The sequence below is a fragment of the Ornithodoros turicata genome, chromosome 1 (genome assembly GCF_037126465.1).
Source record: "Ornithodoros turicata isolate Travis chromosome 1, ASM3712646v1, whole genome shotgun sequence".
Taxonomy (NCBI): Eukaryota; Metazoa; Arthropoda; class Arachnida; order Ixodida; family Argasidae; genus Ornithodoros; species Ornithodoros turicata.
This window is the reverse complement of record NC_088201.1, coordinates 58,864,744-58,885,753: the sequence shown is the minus strand read 5'-3', so window position 1 is coordinate 58,885,753 and position 21,010 is coordinate 58,864,744. Positions and strand designations below refer to the sequence as shown.

Genomic DNA, 21,010 nt, shown 5'->3' with positions numbered 1-21,010 from the left:
TCTTTCTTTCTTCCCCCCCCCCTCCCGGTTTGTGGTGACTACAGAAGCTGCCGCCAGATAATGAATTGCCTCAGATTTTTCTTCCCCCCCCCCCTTGTGCTTTGCTACTTCTTTTTCTTCTTTCTTTCATCGCGAACTGTCAACACTACGCACGCAGTGATCGCGCCAGAAACACTGTAAACACCGCTGCGTGACATCAGGCACTTTAACTTCCATTCAAGTAGAGAAAACGAACCACACCCAAACCAATCAACTTTAAAATTTCGAACAGCTGGATGCATAGCGGTCCCAGAGATATTTCCAGGTGTGCATTTCCTGCGCTGGCTTTTGGACCAGGAAAACAAAGTATAAAACGTGATTTTCAAGTCAGAAAGAAATGTAAATCCCGAAGACCCGATGCTAATCAGATTCCTTTGTATGGCCGTTACTTTCCTTCATCATGAGAGAAGGGCATCTCTCTCCTTCTATTCTGCATTGCAATCGCATAATCTGTGCCGCACTCACCGGAAGTGCTGCTCTTGGCCTACGCCCCACAGGGCAGCACTTTACTCGAATGTTGTCTCCACTTTCAACTCACGCGTTCAAGATCAGATTAAATTAAAATAGGGAGAGAGAGGTCTAGCATAAAAGCGTGATTGCTTTCACCCTGACTATCATTCGTTTCGCCGCAATCGCAGGGTAAACCTCAACCATGAACACTCTGGTAAGTTTGCGTAGCGTGGGTTCTTCATAAGCCGTACGATCGACCATACATCATAAAGCACTAAGGCTGGATTCACACGAAGGCGACGTCTTTTTGCATCCGTGCAAAACTGATGCAAGGAAAGGTCACGTTCGTGTATACTTCGCACGCGCCCACGCAGTGGCGTGCCCCATCCAGAGACGTGTTACTGCGGATTCAGATTTAACAAAAAATACTATCGACGCGACTTTGGTCGGTGCGTGGATGAATTTTACACCCCTGAGAGTTCTTCAACGTGCTAGGAAATTCCAACACGCGGCATATCGTCGCTCGCGGAAGACGGCGCGCCCGAGCAACTTGTACCCTGCCCACCACCTTGCTCGAGTTCTCGGCCGGTTCTCAACCCGCAACCTCGGAATCAGTAGGGGAACTCGTTACCAGCTGATCCGCCGAAACCGCTGAGCCTAAAAATCTGAAAATTGTCATGCTGCATGTATTTGCATTGCTATATTCCGTTGCTTGTACATGTGTATAAAAAACAGAGACAGCCATCGGCAAATGCAAATTATAAAATACGAGAGTCAGCTGAAAAGTAATGCACGGTCGCACAAATGAAACAAAGAAATGCCTGAAAGAACATTTTATTGGCGACTAGAGCGTACATTTACTTGTCATCGTATTCACAATTTAGGTCTTTATTACAACGTTTATTACAGCAGTGAACCAGTTTTTTCATCCCACCAACGAAGAATTCCGGGGGTCTTTCCTTGATCCACGACCTCACTGCGTCCCCGACGATCATCCGTGGTGAAATGAATGCCCTTAAGGTCCCTCTCTACGTTCGGAAAAAAGTGAAAATCTCAGGGCCAAATCCCGTGAGCATTGAGGGTGCGAAATGGATTCGAATTTATACCTCGCAAAGGATGCCGCGGTGGTAGCGTGCGACGTGTGCGTGGCCGAGCGTTATCGTGTTGCAAGACGAACGGTTCAGTTGATGTTTGAGCAGCAATATTCGCGTTACCACAGTGGTTCCCAAACTGTGTGTTCGCTCACACTCGAAGCCGCTCACAAATTTTAAAAAATCCCACTCCGTACCCGCTATTCTGCATCACCAAGAAGGCCCTGGCAGCAGTCCCGGAGGTTTCTCGCTTGCATGCGGGGTACGCGACGCTTTCGATGCATCACGCAGCCTCGCGCCTTATTTTACTTGTCGTGATGTCCACTCACTCTCACAAAAGGCCACAGCGTCTACGTCTATCGCGGCATACACGGACGCCCCGCCTTCACGGCGCAGTCGTGGCGTATGGCGCAGAGTCGTGTGACATCGCTGAAGTCCTCCCTTATAGTAAAGGACATATCTCGGCCCTCAAGCTTCAGTTTGAGAAGTACTTCCCGCAGAGCCAGGACAAGAGACATGACTGGATCAGGGTGCCATTTGGCACAATTTTTCTTCCCGAGGGCTTTAGTACAAACGAACGAAGTGCAGTTCATAGACCTGAGTTCAGGTTCAAGTTTCAGGTTGCAGTTTCCGCGACAACCACTACCGGAATTTTGGGTTGTGTTTGGCCACGGAATACCCGCTATTGACGAGAAAATCCATGAAAATATTGCTTTCGTTTGCTACAACCTACTTATGCGAGCTGGGCTTCTCCGCTGTGGCGACACCCAAAACAAAGTACAGCAGGTCACAGCTCAAGACCAAGTCTGCACTGAGGGTTGCGGTGTCGAAACACCATCCTCGTTCCGAGAAACTATGCTCCAAAAAACAGGCTCACTCGAACCCCTACGGAGAGGTAGCTATGCTTGCATGGCCGTGCGCTCCTGCCGTTGTGCAAGGCTTTTTGGCCCCGAGAACTCGCTCTGAATGTAGCTAGAATAAGATGTCGTTGTATCGTTTTGGCTAACGTACATGCGCTGAGATCGGAAGACGTCTGGCATCGCGACGAGGGAAACCGGGGAGGGGGGGGGGGGTCGCGACGAGGTCGTCTATATTTTTATGGGCCACGGGGTGGCGATGTTTTGGAACCACTGCGTTACCAGCTTCCCATACACGAAATATTCTTGCTAACCTATCAATAGTATTTCCATTATCAGTTTCATTGCTATAAACGGCTTGTAAACGACGATGAATTTCACTATACGATTTACCTTTTTCGGCTGTCAAAAATTCAACCTGGTCGTTGTGGTCAAAGCATTATGGCAAGCGCACTCGACCCCATGGCAACGGGTATTGACAAAGAACAAGGGGAGGGAATTCAACGATAGTGGGCACAAGATCGCGGGTTTTATCCCAGCCGAAGACGGCATAGCAATGTGCGGGAGGCAAACATCTCTTCTAGCATCGCGTGTTGAACATTACAGGAGCAGGTTAAACAACCCCGGGTGCTCTAATTATCCGCAGTCGTACCATGCGGCACGTGCAGCATGTAGCCACACAAGTGTGAGAGGACTCGCCATACGTGTAATTATACTTCCAATTATTATTATTCACGTGCCTATGGTGGGTGGTGGTGGTGGTGGGCGAATGTAGCTACAAGATGACAGCACGCTCCTCTCGATATCATGTTTTGGTCTCGAGCCTCGTGCAATTGTTCATCACTTTCAGCAGGCCCTCGTAAGCAAATAATGTTGAAGGCCATTTCATATACAATCATTTGTATTTAACCGCAAAGATAGATGCATTAAAGTAAAAAAATGAAGACGTAGGTCGCGCCACGACGACCAGCCGCTCCATGACGGTTGGTTCATGAGCACCGATTGCTAAGTATCGAACGGTGTGGCCGTATATTCTTGAGATAGCACACCAGGGCACAAAGCGCTGGTTGGCAGTGCTGCTTTGGCCAACTCCCCAGTCATAGCCTTCTATATACTTCAATGCCTGCCCAGTCGAAGCGGAACCGATGCGAACGACCGTCCACTGTAGTGGCGCTACATACACGGGGTATGATGATCATATCGCTCCGTTTTCTGGCGCGTGATGTTTCGGTTTCGAGTGTGACTGCAGCGTCGTCGGCCTGCCAGCTTGTTCGGTGTGCCTGGTGTCAACCTATACCCTCATCTGCTTGCAAGCCTGTCACTATAGATATAAACTCGGAAATTTCTATGCTCTTCTTTTATTTTGAGGTATCAAGTCAAACATCACGAGCCAGCAAGCGCAGCGATATGATCATCACAACCCCAGGTATGTGGCGCCGCCGCCACATAGTGCGCTGAACGGCCGTTCCGCCTCCACTGGGCAGGCATTGAAGTACATAGGAGGCTATGCCCCAGTATCAATGTTTCCCTACTGGGTTCGAAGCGTCGGCAGGTGACCAGCACGTGCTCCATGCCCTCCAGGATTCAGTATCTTGGACAGTTCCGCCAGCCAACGACACATATTGTATGCAGGAGTACCGTCGCATGTTCCCCCTTTATTCTATAGCTCTTGTGCATTTATTCAGTTGCAGCCCATTAATTGATGTGTGCGTTGCGTCACAGGATTAATCGTTAGTTACCGCAGATGGCAAAATGTCTACTACAGTCAAACTCCTTTATAGCGAACCCCTTTTTAACGAAAATACCACTACAGCAATTTTTTTTTTCGGTCCCGCTGGAGCCTATAGGTCCAATAATGGACATCCTTTTTAACGAAAATACATTTACTGCGAATTTTTTTTTTTGCTGTCCCCTGAGCTTCGTTGTAAAGGAGTTTGACTGTACCGTGTAATAGACAAACGTTCGTCTGCGCTAAGTGGTTCGTTTGACTTGTGTTTCAGCCTACCCCTCTGAACCTGTGATGAAAATGGCGATGATACAAGTAACTTACGATATTTTTTACAGTCTGCTGTCGTTGTCCTCTCTATGGTGGCCACCGCCATGGCTGGCGTTGCCCTCCTGGGCGGCCACAGTTATGGTGGATTCGGTGGCTATGGCGGATTTGGTGGGTACGGTGGATTCGGTGGCTACGGTGGATTCGGCGGATTCGGTGGATCTAAGGTTGTTTCTGGCCCATCCTACCTTGTCAACACTGTCCACAGTGTCCACAAGGTCAGCCACGGCGGAAGCTACCTCGGCCACTACGGGGGTGGATTTGGCGGGTTCGGAGGCTACGGTGGTGGATTTGGAGGCTACGGTGGCGGTTTCGGCCACGGCAGTGCCATTCTCGTTGGACACGGTGGATACGGAGGCGGATATGGATTCGGTGGCGGTCATGGCCACGGCTGGTGGTACGCATACGTTTGTAATTGATAGATATAAGATTGTTTGTTTGCTTTTATTGTGTTTGTTTTTGTGGTTGTGGTTCGTAGCGTTGAAGAACACAGTGAAAACGGTTAATAGTGTGCGAGATTGTTTTTCCTCAAATAATGGCGTTCCAGATGGTTGCTTCTCATGCGGAATTGTGTTGATGGAGATAATGTGCGCATGTGACGAGATATTTTTATTTTTCCTCCAGGTGAACGCCTACCACTACTGCATAGGACTTCAACACCAATTTCATTACAGTGTACAAAAGCATCAATAACTGCGAAAAATCTTCGAAGGAAGAACAGGTCGAGGAAACGATTGAAAATTAATGTACGGATAAAACATGTAAATAAACCAATGACACATCGCAACGCGTGTTCATATCGCCTCTTTCAAGGATAACAACCCAAAATTCTAAGATGCTCTGATAACGAAACTAAATAGGTAATTATTTGTCACAACGTCCTCTTCCTTCACCGGCTTCGTGCACATTTCGACATTTCGTGCCCTATAGTACACGTGTGATTTGCAGATTCAGAGCACCGCAACGCTTTAAACGCTAAATTACCTGGGTTTTCCTCAGCCGCTTTCAGACAGATGTCGGCACAGTTCCCTTAGAAATCGGCCCACGACGCACATTCCCCCGAACCTTTAATCATGACGTTTCCCACCAATGTTGAGGCCGACAACGGCGAGCTTTTCAGCAGTACCACCACCTAAATTACGCTGCATCGAAATGACAGCCGATATGATAATAATAATAATAATAATAATTTTTTATTAGTGCCCAAGAACGGCCGCTAAGGCCATGGTGTTGGCGCACACAATACACATAACTCACAGTGGATACAATACAGACATAAACGCACAAATAATTATGTACAGACATATATATGATACATATACAGTGGGATACTAGCAGAGGTACATTACAAACATAACAGGCATACGTACTTACATATTTACAGACAAGTATACCACGCAGTACATGCAATGAAATATCAGCAACAAAACTACAATACATAGATTACGCGCAGCACATAAGTAATAAGATGGAATGAGACTATATACTGTACAAAACAAAGGAAAGAATATCACGATTGAAAATTCACTGCTGAAGGAAAGAAATAACGTCGCGTTTAAGGGATGCGCTTGAGGTGTGGAAAATATCACATGTGGGGGGAAGCGAGTTCAGAAGAATTTGGCTTCGGGTAATCGGATCGCTGGGGCAGAAGCGTTTAACGTAGAAGACTGGTGGATTACGAAAAGCCGCGCGAGGAATACAAAAGTTTAGGAGGCTCAGCAGGAGTGGCGAATCAACACGTGCATGGACACATTTGTACAGAAATAGGGCGTCGGCGATAGAGCGACGTGTGGCCAGTGGGTGAAGGTGAAAATATTGCAGTAGTGTGTCATAGTCATACAATAACTTTTTTCGTAAAAAGCCATTGTGTATGATATGGAGCGCTCGTTTTTGTACAGCCTCAAGACGCTTTGTATCAGTACCTGAAAGTGCGTTCCAAGCAACAGAGGCATATTCAAGCCTAGGAAGAACATAGGACTTGTATAGTTTAACGAAGACAGCAGGAGTCTGAAACTCCTTGCATGTATATGACAGGAGGCCCAGCGTGCGAAGAGCGGAAGAACGGACCGCTGTGACATGTTCATGGAATAGCAGTTTGGCATCAAAAATAACTCCTAAATCTCGGATACTGTCAACACGACATATTTCAATGTCGGAGAAGTATCGAAACACTGAGATATTTGTCTTGCGTGTGAACGAGACAACCTTCGTCTTTGCGCTGTTAATTTTGAGACCGTTGGCACTGCACCATGACAGTATATTGGATATGGATTGGAGCAGCTGGCATTCACAACCCACGCAAGCTACCTTCGTAATATGTCATGCAGCGACACGAAAGCAGGTCTCCCAGTCATAACATCGTCTGTGGGAGGTGGGCACAAGACGCCAAAAGTAAGGGCTCTGCAAACACGACTTAACAAATCAATATCGAAAGGTGGCGTAATGGTGTTCGGCGGTGGCAGTACAGGCGTGTCCTACGATGCTCCATAGACGAACGCGCGCCACGTGAGCGCAGTGCATTCTGGACAGGACCTGGTCACTCGTCATTGCAAGGGTCAACATGCAGTTGCAAATAAAATGGCTGCACTCATAAGCGTAAACACATCGAGCATTATTTTCATGTGCCGTTTTGTAACGTTTCCGACCACGCTATATAGTTTCTACCGATATCTTCGCAATAAAACAGTAAGATCTACGAATGAAGCCTCGTGCGGCTGACCGCTCCCAAAGAAGTGATAACGACACCGGCGCTAAGACTCTCTCAACGCACGCGATCCACTCATAGTCTCATACTTCGGAGTAACATGATACCATGTTGCGTAAGAAGCACAGCGTAATAATTTAGACTGGCAAAATACGTTTTGATTTAACGTCGATGGAGCTATGTCGCTAAGCGCCACAGCGGCATATAAACAAAGTCATATGAACTCAGAAAAGACGATGATGAAGATGGCCGAAGAGGACGTGTTTTTCACTCTGCGCGTTCTTCACTCTAGGCCTAGCGATTTTTGTCCTGAATTTTATCCTCAAGACGAAGTTTTCCCTATCTCCCTGCCCTGCCCTGCACCGCCCTTTTGTTCGCCAGGGGGAGGTCCTTCCAGCCCCATTGGGGCCTTTGACGGACGTCGGCCCGCCGGTGTCATGGACACAGCTAGAACAAGTGCCGTTGCAGCTGCTAGGCTTCCAGAACCTACAGCGAAACGCCAACGAGACGAAAATGATGATGTCTTTGAGCGTGGGTACATCCCTCACGATGACGCGAACCCCGCCTCCGACGCCACAGTGGTAAACCTGGAAATCGATAACGAAGATGACGACGACACGAGTCCTTTCCAAGTCGTCACATACAAAAAGAACCGTCCTGCGGGCATTCCAGTTGTCTTCAAACCAAAGGTCTAAAGTCGGACGTTTTGGGATGTTAACCCAAACACCGTCGCAAAAGACATTCTGAAAGAAACGCAAGAGAAAATCCTCTCGCACAGAATCAATGGAGAAGGTTGTTTGGTCATCAACGTCGCATCGGAGGGGTCCGCAACTAGCCTGCTGAAAGTTGAGGTGGTTGCCGGCCTCGCAGTCGAGGTATTTGTGCCATCGTCGTATCTTCGGACAATGGGAAGGATAAGGAAAGTCCCTAAGACATATTCCAAGCTTCATTTGAAAGATTACCTGAGCGCATATAACATCCAAGCTGTGAAACGTGAATTCGCTTTCATCCGAGACGATGACGGGACGTGCTCCTCTGTTGAGAAGGACAGCGTCATCCTCACATTTCAGTCAGGGCAAGCACTGCCGTTGGAGGTTCGACTAGGTTTCACTAGCTACCCTGTAGAAGAATATGTGTCACCTCCTACTCGGTGTTTTCGCTGCCAACGATTCGGGTATATTGCTCGGCATTGCCGATACGATGAACGATGCAAAGTGTGCGCGGGCCCCCATGATTACAAGGTGTGCACCGCACGGAGGGAGCCAAAGTGCGCTAACTGTAGCCTCCCACATGCGGCGACGTACGGAGCGTGCAGGGTGGTTAGAGCGGCAGTCGCAGCCCAAGTTCGTCGGGTGACAAATGGTCAGCCTACTACTAGCAAGATGGCCCCACCTAACCCCGACTACGTAAGGGCTACTCCACAAGAGCATCCCCGTCTCACCAGCCAGAGAAAGCAAAAGGCAAAACCCAAAGCTGGGAAGAATAAGGGCATATGAACGTATGCTGTCGTCGCAGCTGGAAAACCTCACGTTCAAGGAGAGACCCATGGCCCCCTTGAGAAGTCGGCGGGATGTCATAGCACAACCCCGGAGCCCCGACGACTTCGTGTGAAAGCGAATTCGTGCAGGACCACGGTGGAGCCCTTAGATATGATTGTACCAATGTTATTCGTCGTCTTGCGTGTCATTCTGCGAGATCACCCTGCGTCACAAAACCTCCCTGAGGTACAAGCGTTGCTAGCCATGGAGGCTATCTTACTAGAAAAAAAAAAAAAACTTGAAAGAAGCACTGACTCACACCATGGCAACAGTTCTTAAGTCGGCCATCATCTTCCAGTGGAATTGCAACAGCCTTAAGCCGAAAATGGGAGATTTTCGCAACTTAATTTTTCGCCATAGTTTTCCAATATTGGCATTGGGCGAACCGAGAGTGGACAGTAGCTTTGGTCTCTCAGGGTACGAGGTGTACAGTTCTCAGACGACAGGTAACCACAATAGAGCAATGTTGTGCGTGAGAAAAGACATACCGTGTGCCTTCCTACGATGCTCGACAGATGAAAATGTTGAATATGTAACGTGCCGGGTGCACCTCAAGAGTACGCGTATCACAGTGACTAGTATGTATGTGGCCCCAAATGTAAGGATCAACGTGGATCGGTTTCGCGACTTTCTCCGAGGAGTTCCTTAACCGGTCATCATCTGTGGAGACATGAATGCTCACAGTGTTGTTTGGAGTAGCCGGCACACCGATACTCGGGGACACGTGCTTGAGTGTGTGATGGATGAATTTAATTTGACTGTCCTCAATGACGGTTCGCCGACATTCTTTCGAGGCCTCTCCTGCCACAGTTCCATAGATGTCACCTTGTGCTCTTGTGACATAGCTCACCACATGGAATGGACTACCCATACAGATTCTTTGGACAGCGACCACATGTCTGTGCTTGTTATACACCGTCTGTTCACACCTACGAAAGGACGGAGGCAAGTTCGGGTAACAGACTGGAGGCTATACAAGCTTCAGTCCCCTCGTCACATGACCTCAGTAACTACAGGGGAAGAATTCTCAGCTGCGGTGAAGGCCGCAGCTGAGGCTGCAACCAAGGTTGTCACAGTTCCCGACGCGTATCGTCAGGTGGACGCGGAATACGAGAGACTGCGGGCGATACGGCGCAGGGCTGAAAGGAGATTCCGTAGGTCTGGAAGCCGTGCCGACTATCGCGAAGCATGCCGCTTACAGAGGGTCATCCGCCGTCATCTTCAAAGGTTGTCGCAGCAAAATGGAGACCCTTTTGCTCTACTTTGACTCCTTTCACACCTACAACGAGAGTATGGCAGATCATTAGAACGCTTGGGACGCCGACTACCCAGACAAACCCGTTTAGGGCCTTGGCTATCTATCTGAATACGGACGAGAAGACGGTAGCTAATGAATTCTGCATGTCACTTGCTAAACCGTCAGTGGCATCTGCAACTAGCGTGCATCAAACATCTGTGAAAGAGGTCACTGACACCACGTGCTTTACTCGCAATGCGCAGTGCGAAGCACTTGACTTCGACTTCAGCCTTGCGAAACTACAGGCTGCATTGAAATCAAGGGCTCGCCAGTCATCGCCAGGTCCTGATGGTGTTACATATAGACATGTGGTTAACTTGGACCCAACTGCTCAGACGACCTTACTGCATATCATGAACGCCAGTTGGGCTGAAGGCAAACTACCAGCGTCATGGAAAGTCCCTAGAGTGGTTCCTCTACTCAAACCCGGAAAGTCCCCTCGTGAGGTCAATTCTATTTCGTCCCATCAGTCTCTCCAGCTGTGTGTGCAAGATCATGGAAAAAATGGTCCTGACTCGGTTGGAGTGGCTCCTAGAAGCGCATTGCGTTTTCCCTGACTCCATGTCCGGGTTTCGTAAAGGCAGATGTACAATGGATGGTGTGCTGGACTTGGTCACGTATGTAGAGCATGAGCGCGCTCAAGGCCGGACAACTGCAGCAGTCTTCCTGGATATTAAAAGAGCATACGATACGGTCAGCCACAGTCACGTGCTCCACGACCTCTTCACTCAAGGCATCCAAGGGCGTGCTTTACGGTGGATTGCTGACTACATCCAGGGCAGGTCTGTTTACATGAGGACGGAGAACGGTGCAAGCGATAATCATGCTCTCACATGTGGAGTCCCACAGGGGGGCGTACTGAGTCCTCTACTGTTTAATGTGGTCTTATCATCTCTGCCACAGCTGCTGCCAAAGAATGTACATATTACCATCTACGCTGACGATATATGTTTGTGGGGCTCCGGAGTGCAGATGCCTGCGCTACAAAAACGTCTTCAAAATGCGCTAGACGTAACTGAAAGCTTCTTAATGCAGAGAGGAATGGACATCTCAGCAGAGAAGATGGTGTTCCTTCCATTCACCCGAAAGAAATTGAAGCATTTTCAGTTGCATCTAAATGGGCAACGAGTAACAAGAGTATCTCACTGTCGCTTTCTGGGAGTAACCATCGACGCACAACTCTCATGGGCTGCTCATGTCAAATATATAAAAGGAAGAGCCGATGCGAGAAGCAACGTGTTGCGCCATACCGCAGGTTCTCACTGGGCACTGTCGACCAGGTCCCTATTGGCCATACACAGAGCTCTCATTCGGCAGATGATCGCATTCCACCTTCCGGTGTTACATGGTATATCTGACACCTCAGAGCGAACACTGCAGAGTGCACTAGCCAAGGGCCTGAAGATATGTCTTGGAGTACCGTGCGCCACTTCTAATATTCTAACCACAATAGAATCCCGAGAACTTTCGTTCGCTGTGCTGCGGACACAGGAGTCAGTGCGTCATTATGCGCGGCTAAGCACGTCACACTACAAACACCCGCTTGCACGGCAATTAGTCCACCGAAAATCGAATTTTTCAAATGCGATCGCTCAACACCATCGAACAATTCCTAAGGCGCAAAGACAGGAAACGGCGCTGCATCCTCCATGGACATTTATACCCCCGGTAGCTTGCACGTCCGTACCAGGTTTGCAGAAAAAAACACATAACCCAACCTTGGCAATCCGACAGTACTGCCTTGCCGCAATGGACAATCACAAGAACAGGACGGCGATTTTTACTGACTGCTCGACGACGACCTCAGGATCTGCATCTGCATTTGTGGTGCCATTGCATAGTAGGGAAGGGATCGCGAGACTATCGCATCGCACGTCGTCGACCATGGCTGAGTTAGTTGCGATTAAAATGGCAATAGATTATATAGGCACAAGGGAGATACCGGCTCAGTGGGTTATCTACTGTGACTCCAAGGCTGGACTTCAAGCTATACAATCGTTCTTGACTGGCGGACGTATTAATCCAGTTGTTCACGACATACTAAAAGAATACGCAAGATGGTACATCACCGGTCATGACGTCCTCATCCAGTGGATACCTGGGCACATTGGCATACCGGGTAATGAGGCCGCAGACAAACTAGCGGACGTACACTCTAAATATTTTCACACCTTTAAAGGTGTAAAATTGGCGTATTCTCACGTATTACACCTATTTTACACCCTAGAACCTTGGCTTGAAAATTTTCGAGGGTGTAACTATGGTGAATTACACCCTTTTATGAGACACTGTCAGGAGGGTGTGATGAGGGTGCAACAGAGGGTGTATTTGGAGGTGGGACAGGCTCCATTACACAGGCTAAATGTATTCCTGTTCCTGTGCAGTTGGAGTGCTTGTGGTACTCAGAACTTAAGCTTGTGATACAAGTTGTGATATAAAGACCAAATGCACAGTTACTCAACATTTGGCACACTGTCATCTAACCCCTCAAGGTTAGATGACTGGAAAATATAAAATTACTACTATGTGATAAAGCTGTATTAAGTGATACGTTTGAATACCTTCATGCCTACGTAATGTAGAATATGTATGCTGCATGGCATAATGTCAACCTAATAAAAGCATAACTATTCAGCTCCTGTGATTGTGTCTGATATGTATGATGCGCGCATATACCCACATCAATCACCTATAACATGTGTGTGCTGTGCAACATGTGTCTGCAATGTCCTATTTTTGCTTCACACAGGGTACAGCTGAGTAGTATACCTGGAAAGTATTACAAGTTCAGTGTGAGAAAAGTATATTCATGACTTTTTAAAGAATATTTTGCATGGCTGTTATCGAAGAGTGATGCCAAGATCGCCACAATTACACTCCAAAGTACCAAGCATGTGCCTTCTGTAAAACGTAGAAACACTATATTTTCGCAGTGAAGCTGTAATAATTTCCAGCTGCCTCTTCTATGGTTTGCAGGTTAGATTACACCCTTCCATACAATTACACCGTTGATTTCTTGATGGTGTTCCGTTACACCTTAAAAGGTGTGCGCCATGCACATGTTCTTTTACACCCTTTAAGGTGTAAAATTGTTTAGAGTGTAGCACATCTTTCGTCAACAAAATATGTGGTACCATTTTTAAAGGCAGACGTGAAATCGCTACTTCAGTCCATTTCAAGAGCAGGTATGGAGGAACAGTGGCAGGAAGCTGATCGCCGATCATCTCTCCTCTTCAAGATCGATCCGGAAGGGAAATACCTGTTCCCATCCGGTACACGGAGGCCCATTGAGACGCTGCTGCATCGTTTTCGGTTGAATGTCCCGTACGGTCAACAGTTCCTCCACAAGATTGGGCGGGCTGACTCTGCAGACTGTTCAGTGTGTGCGACAGTGGAGGACACTGAGCACATTTTCCTGCATTGTTCAAAGTATGCTCCACAAAGGGCTAGGTTGAGGTATACCCTCGACCGCCTGGACAACAGGCGATTCGACTTGGTGAAAGTGCTCGGACTGTGGGACCCAAGAAAGCGAGACACTGCCTTTGGGGCACTTGAGAACTTCCTTGTGAGCTGCGGCATGGAACTCATATTTTAGGATTTTGTGTGAGTGCCTCGTATCAGTGTGTATCTTTGTAGTGTGTATTAGTGTGTATTTGTAGTGTGTATCTTTGCATTAGTGTGTATCTGTTTCTCTGCATGTTCTAGTGATATTTATTCACTTGCACCTAGTGTACTAAGACACTAATTGTTGGGGATGGGGAATGTACTTTTGTTTATTTTGGGTTTGTTTGTTTGTTGTTTTGTTTTGGGAGTAGCAGAACTAGTCAGGAGACAAGTTCAATTTCTCCCTGGTTTTCTTTTAAATAATCAATCAATCACTCATATGAACTCAAAATGTGCCGCTTGCGTCGATCCCTGTCGTATGAATGTGTGTATGAGTGTGCAAAAATGTAAGAGTGAAAGGAGGATGAGAGAGAGAGTGACTGGTTTGTCCCTCCAGATGACGCACCCTGGAAGTCGCTGAGAAGGCGTGTTAGCTTAGCTCAATTGGCAGAGCCCTGGACCGGTAATCCAGAAGATGTGGGTTCGAGTCCTACAGCTGGCTAACCTTTCAGTGACTTTCATCTTCCATCGTTAATTTCAAAGTGATGTTTCTCGTGACGTGTAACCAGGACGAGAGATGGTGATTTTGCCATAAGCGACCTGGCGGGTGTGAGGCACCCCTTTGAGTTGACTAGTTGAAGCTTGTCCTCACGACACGCCTGTCGCCGCTCGCCTTTGCGCATCGCCATAGAGGAATCAGTTTCGTATGACCTCGGTATTTATTGCAATTTCCCTCGTGAGAAAACCGTTCGCTTGCAGAACGTAAATGTTCGACTGCGTGTTAGGGAACATCTCATTTGTCAAACAAAAACGAAAAAAAAATCCTTCCATTATCCCTTTAAGGGTGGACTGCATTCGTACCCTTCCATCGGCGATGGCTATGCCCCGAGACAACGTAAGAGCCACTGTCACAGAAGTATATCTCTATCACCGTAGAATGTACGTTTCATACTAATACTTCATGCGTTTGCTTTAAAAGCATGCAAGTATGTTTTAAAGGGACGGTCGCATCTGTTCCAGTAGATTTGGAAACTAGAAATTTGAAAAGCGTCATTTTATTCCCAGTGGACCACTGACCACGGTGTCGAAAATTCCATGCGAAATAGCGGCGTAGTCCGACTGTTACTCGACGGAATACATGCTAAGAGCAGACGCCGGATGTTGAGAGTATCCCGGAATACCCTCTCCGGAAAAATGAGGTAATGTCGATTCCAAGGAACCAATCGGAACACGGCCTTGGGAAAAGGAATGCCGCGGCCGTGCGCGCGTCTCATAGAGTTACAAAGCGTCTGGTCTATGGTGAGAAAGAATGAATGGCCTGCTGAACGGCGACTGCAACCGGGTCCTGCCGACGGGCGTGCCGAGATGTGGCTATCAATGGTTCGGCTCGCTACCGCTAGTCGCGCCCTCATGGCCACGTGACTCCATGTGCGAAGAGCATCTGGGAGCGCCCGGAAGTATACTCGATGGGCGAAACTGGAGTAATACACGGCTGATACGGAGGAAAAGAAAAATTCACTGTACTCTTTTACGCACTCCCAAACGCGTACAAAATGCAATAGCGTTGCAGCAGACGGAGGATGGTCCCCGCGCTGCCACCGTACATAATATCCGTACGGCGCAGTGGCAAGCCCGATCATAGGCTAGTATGGGCCTCGTGCGGAAACACGGGTTTCGCTTGCTGACGCGTTTAGTTCTTGGTGAAGGCACTTACTCTTTGGTGCGCATTTCTGAACATCTGGCCGACTGTAATGGCGGCACGTTTCGTCACACGCCGCTTCCTAGCATTATAATACAAAGAGCGTGCAAACAGGATACGCACGGGAGAGAACCTTCACCAACATCTTCACCAACTATCCCCACGCTTTTAAGATTCATGCCTAGCATTAGGGGCTGGATTCCGCTTAGGTTCTACAATTTTGGCAACTCCCGCAGCAGCGTGTCCGGCACATCTGCTAACAATATACAGGGTGTCCCAGCTAACTGTGAACATATTTTTTAAAAATATATATAACACTTTTTCCAAGATGAAACCAATTGCAATATAGCATATGCTGAAGGGCACCCCCAGGAGGGCATTAGCAAAGTCCAAAGGCAATGTCTTAATTAACTTTCATTAATTAACTTTTTAATTACAAAAGCTACAAAGTTGTCCCAATGAGAACATCTGTTCCTTTCGGTCACCTGATATCGTAGCCGTTTTCAGAACAAAAATCCGTTCAATAGATCGCCCGCAAAAAATTAGTGAAGGAACGCCATTTTTTTCTTCATTATGTTCATTGCATGCGCTTCTTAGAAGACGCGTCTTTCCTTCGCCCCCAATGTGAGAGGAAGAAAGAGCACACTATCGCCTCTCGCGTCCTGGAACAAGATTAAAAGGAAACAGAAAATGCAACCCAAGTTAAGGCCAGTTCCGATAGAGTCACCCGATACATTTGTTTTTGTTTTGTTTCCGCAAGTTAAAGCTCATCTTCGACGCATGAGGCGACACTGTACTCCTTTTCCCTCTCACGTTGGGGATGAAGGAAATACGCGTCTGCGAAGATGCGCAATGAACAAAATAAAGAAAAAAATTGCGTTCCTTCACTAATTTTTTGCGGGCGATCTATCGAACGGATTTTGTTCTGAAAATGGCTACGATATCAGGTGACCAAAAGGAACAGATGTTCTCATTGGGACAACTTTGTAGCTTTTATAATTAAAAAGTTAATGAATGAAAGTTAATTAAGACATTGCCTTTGGACTTTGCTAATGCCCTCCTAGGGAGTGCCCTTCAGCATATATATGCTATATTGCAACTGATTTCATCTTGGAAAAACTGTTATATATATTTTTTAAAAAATATGTTCACAGTTAGCTGGGACACCCTGTATATGCGCGAATGCTGCATATATATATATGCGTAATCGCAATATTGAGATCAAAGGCATTCCATCAGTCGAACAAAAAGACTTAAAAAAACGTGCTGTATAGACTAAGCACGGTGATTGGAGAAGACAATCTTGAGCAATACGTGGATATCATGCACTCTGTTCCAGTTCCGAATTCTGAAGCTAAAAACATTGTCATTCAATTTAAGCAGAGGTTTATTCGCGATGCTGTGCTGGAGAAGTGTAGAAAAAAACGTATCACAACTAGCGATCTTGGTATGTCAACAAAGTCAGCCATCTTTGTTAACGAGCACTTATGTCCTACGCTAAAGCGTGTACTTGGTCTGGCGACTGCAAAAATGAGACAGTCAAAGCTCGCATTTGCTTGGACTAGAAACGGGAAAGTTTACATTCGCAAAAGCAAATCGGACCCAGCAGTTTGCGTTTACAGTGTAGATGACATTCTGAAGGTGTCCGGATAAAAGAGTACATTTTTCCAGCATAGCTTGCATTTGCATTTTTGTTTGTTCGGTGTGATGAGCGCACTTCCTGAAGAAGTTATCAAACCATGTAACACGTTGTCTGTCCTGCACGTCAATGCACGATCCACATGTAACAAATATGACGAACTCTCGCTGTTTTTCCAATCGTTTAAGTTTAATTCTGATGTTGTCATGATTTCTGGAACGTGGCTGCGCGAGATGAAACGTTTGTTCTACCTGGTTATCAGAACTTTTGCCTTAACAGAAGGAAGAAAAGGGGAGGGGGGGGGGGGGGTCCTTGCAAATTAGGAATTTCGGAAACGTTGAACTGATATCAGAGTTCACTACCATGTGTGATGACTTTGAAATGTTGTGTGTTAAAAACAACCGAGATATATTTGCGGTGGTATACCGTCCTCCATCAGGAAATGTTAGTGCATTTTTATCACATGTTGAAATTTTTTTCGGCTTTATATTAGAAAATGAGTACACACTGTATATGGCCGGATATTTTAAGATAAACTTACTAAGTGACTCTGTGGAATCAACTGAGTTTTCCTTGTTACTTAGCACATTTGCTTTCGTAAATTGTATCAATGCTCCCACTCGGGTAACAGAATATACTTCAACAATGATTGATATATTTGTTACGAATAGGTGTGAGAGTGAAATTACTGCTGGTGTGTTATCCGTTGATATTAGTGATCATCTACCAATTTTTGCATTCGTAAGCAACAGTCAGCGCATTAGGATGGTGCCAGCGTATAGCCCAGTCCAGGGGATTTCCAAAAAGGGACTTGATAAATTCAGAAGAGATATTCAAAGTACTGATTGGAGTTCAGTGCTTAGCAAAACTTGTGTCAATGATGCATATGTGGAATTCCTGAACAAGTGTAGCCACATTTATCATGTAAATTTTCCCGTCAGATCACATAAAGTCAGCCGACGGATCCGTAAACCTTGGATCACTGCAAAATTGCTTAAACTGATATCAGAAAAGAACAAGTTTTTTAAAGCTTTCATCAACTCCCGTGACTTAAGCACTCTAAAAGAATATAAAACATTCCGTAATTATGTGTCCAAAGAGATCGAACGTTCTAAAACCAATACAGTACTTTAGGAACTTATTTAGTGATGCATGTGATTCTGCAAAGACATGGACGGTGATAGGGAAATTTATAAAATCTGAACGGTCTGAAATCGCGAACAATAATGTGGTGAACAACGTTGTGAGAGGTTTAACGATCATTTCGCAAACTCGGTTAGTGGGAACTCAAACCAGCACGGCGTCACGTCTGACCCATGCAGCCTGCTGTCAGTTAATGTTACTGATTCTGTCTTCTTTTCTCCGGCCACTGTGGTTGAGGTTTATGCATTTTACAGAAACTGTAAAAATAGTAAAGCCTGTGACTGTGACGACCTCCAAGTGAGACCGGTCAAATTCGTCATTAACTTACTTGCCCTAGTCTTAGCTTGCATCTATAACCTTTCGTTATCCTCGGGTATATACCCTGAAAAAATGAAATAAGCTAAACTTATTATCTTACGGAAACCCGACGACTCAAATAATCTTACTAACTACAGGCCCATATCCGTTCTACCAGTATTTTCGAAAGGGCTTGAAAAAATAATCCACGTACGACTAACTAGTTTTTTCTGAATACATAACGTCATCACACGTTCCCAATTCGGCTTTCGAAATGATCATTCCACCGAGGCCGCGCTATTGTATCATAAAGAATTAATAATTCAAAGCTTGGAAAGGAAACTGTACACACTGGGCATTTATATAGATTTTACCAAGGCTTTTGATTTCCTGGATCACCGTATACTATTGCGGAAATTGCATTGTTACGGCGTGCGCGGAGTGGCACTCTCCCTAATGACGTCTTACTTGCTGAATAGGCTTCAATATGTCTGCAATAACAACTGTCGATCGAGTACATTATAGGCATTGTTGCAGGTGTGCCTCAAGGGAGCCTCTTAGGATCTTTATTATTTAACATTTATATAAATGATATTGTTAACACATCTAAGCTTGCAAAACTTTATATATACGCGGACGACACTACTTTTTTCATTTCTGGAGATGCATTACCTACTATTGCTAATTACACTAACGTTGTTCTCGAGCGCATCAAAACTTGGGCAGACACGAATCGCTTAAGCATTAATGTAAATAAGACTCATCGAATTTTATACAGGCAGGAAAACAAACATGTAAATTATCCTTTGAGGATTAACTTAGATGGTCAGCAAATTGAGATAGTGAATAAAGTAAAAGTGTTAGACTGTGTGATCTTTTCTGAAAAACTAACTTGTCGCGTACCTAAAAACTAAAATTTCTCAAGGCATTAGAATAATCAGCGTCTATAGGCACATGCTACCAAAATTCGTCAAAATCATAATATACAGAACGGTGATAGAATCTTACTTTAGCTACTGCCATTTGGTGTGGGGTACCACTTCCAACAATAACCTTCAAAGCTTATTGCTTCTACAAAAGCGTGCAGTCAGATTAATTGCAGGCGCACCACACCTATCCCACACAGAAGGCATTTTCAGAGATCTCCAGATTATAAGGATAGATAGTTTCTATCGTTATATTCTTTCGAGGACATACATTTCTGCAGTCAGACATACTAACACTACATTATTACAATTATTTGGTCTACAGCCACAGCTGAATTTGAAGACACGCGCTACAGCCTACTGGATTGTTCCTAGATCACGAACTCAATACGGCGACCAATCGTTACCTTTTAACATTGCTGTAATTTGAATGAGTATTTGGGGATAGGTATTGATTTAGTGCAGTTGTCCCGGGTCTCACTGAGGGACCTTTTTGTTAGTTGACCTGTTAGCTTAAATTGATACTTTGTTACATCTAATAGTTGTATGTAATTTGTGATTTTATAGTGTTGTGTAATTCTTTTTTTTTTCTTTTTCGATTGTATGCTGTGCCTCTGCTGCCCCGAGTGTTCACTGGGGCTGTGCCCTCGTCAAGCAGCACACGTTGCTGCGTTTTGGCCACCCCTGCACCGCTTGTGGTATAATAATAAAATAAAAAAAAATAAAAAAATACTGCACGCGAGGTCCACTTGGCTTCTTCTTTTTCACCATAGTGTTGTGGCCCGTCCGTGATGCCCCTTGCTGCCCTTATTGCCTTACTCGGCAGACCGCACTCCTCTTCCTTTGAACATCGTCCCGCCGCCACGACCACTACCATCTTATTGCTACTTTCGGAGTAGACAGACGCTTTGTCACGTGCTTTCTCCAGCCTTTTCAGGGGGTTTTCCTGGATTTTCCTCAGACGCTTTCAGACATATGTCGGCACAGTTCCCTTAGAAGTCGGCCCGGGATGCACATTTCCCCAGGGCGTAAGTTGTGACGTTGCCCACCTCTGTGAGGTCGACAACGGCGAGCCGTTGCACCATCACCACTCCAGCGTTTCCTTTCCCTCATGTGCGGAGACACATTTGTATAGCGTATTACCCTTGAAATCTTGCCCACACCAACCCCCTGTGCTCCACTCCTTCCTGCTGTCCTCTCTCCATCTGTCCACACTTGTACGCCGCTCATACCCATGGTTCCTTCGTGACGCTAATGCGCAATCACAAAAAAGCACACATTACGAGCTTCGCATATCGGAAGCACTTTACGACAAAGAAATATGGAAGCTGTCATGTTCAAGATCAGCAAATAGTGGACTTCTAGTGTTCGTGTGAATTGTGGACTTCTGAATAGCCAACATATGAATAGTGAATGCCGAACTTACGAGTAGAGCACATGAGAAGTATTTTTTGGAGTGAGAATTTATGTTCCGAGTAGCAGAACAGTAGAAGAACAGCAGAAGTCCGGAGGCAGTTCAATTCCCCCCCTTTTTTTTTCCTTACAAACAAACAAACAAACAAACACAAGATCAGCAACACGATATCAGCCAATACAAAGAAATCAGGTGCTTGATTTATCATATTTTCGGAACCGTTATTGTAAAGACCTTCCGATCTGCTAAATATCTCCTAA

General features: G+C 46.1%; 1 protein-coding gene and 1 pseudogene across 2 annotated transcripts; both read left to right on the top strand.

The window, feature by feature from the left end:
- Positions 1-459: 459 nt before the first annotated feature.
- LOC135399163 (uncharacterized) lies at positions 460-5,255 on the top strand. Of its 2 annotated transcripts, none has more exons than XM_064630919.1 (3): positions 460-703; positions 4,502-4,887; positions 5,115-5,255. In XM_064630919.1, the coding sequence occupies exons 1-3, from the start codon at positions 692-694 to the stop codon at positions 5,116-5,118; spliced, it is 402 nt and encodes a 133-aa protein (XP_064486989.1). In that variant the 5' UTR covers positions 460-691; the 3' UTR covers positions 5,119-5,255. The 2 variants fall into 2 exon arrangements, with proteins under 2 accessions (XP_064486989.1, XP_064486980.1); XM_064630910.1 differs by lacking the exon at positions 460-703 and adding an exon at positions 3,896-4,061.
- A 2,184-nt stretch (positions 5,256-7,439) lies between these two features.
- LOC135395822 (uncharacterized) lies at positions 7,440-9,011 on the top strand (annotated as a pseudogene).
- The last annotated feature ends 11,999 nt before the right edge of the window (positions 9,012-21,010 follow it).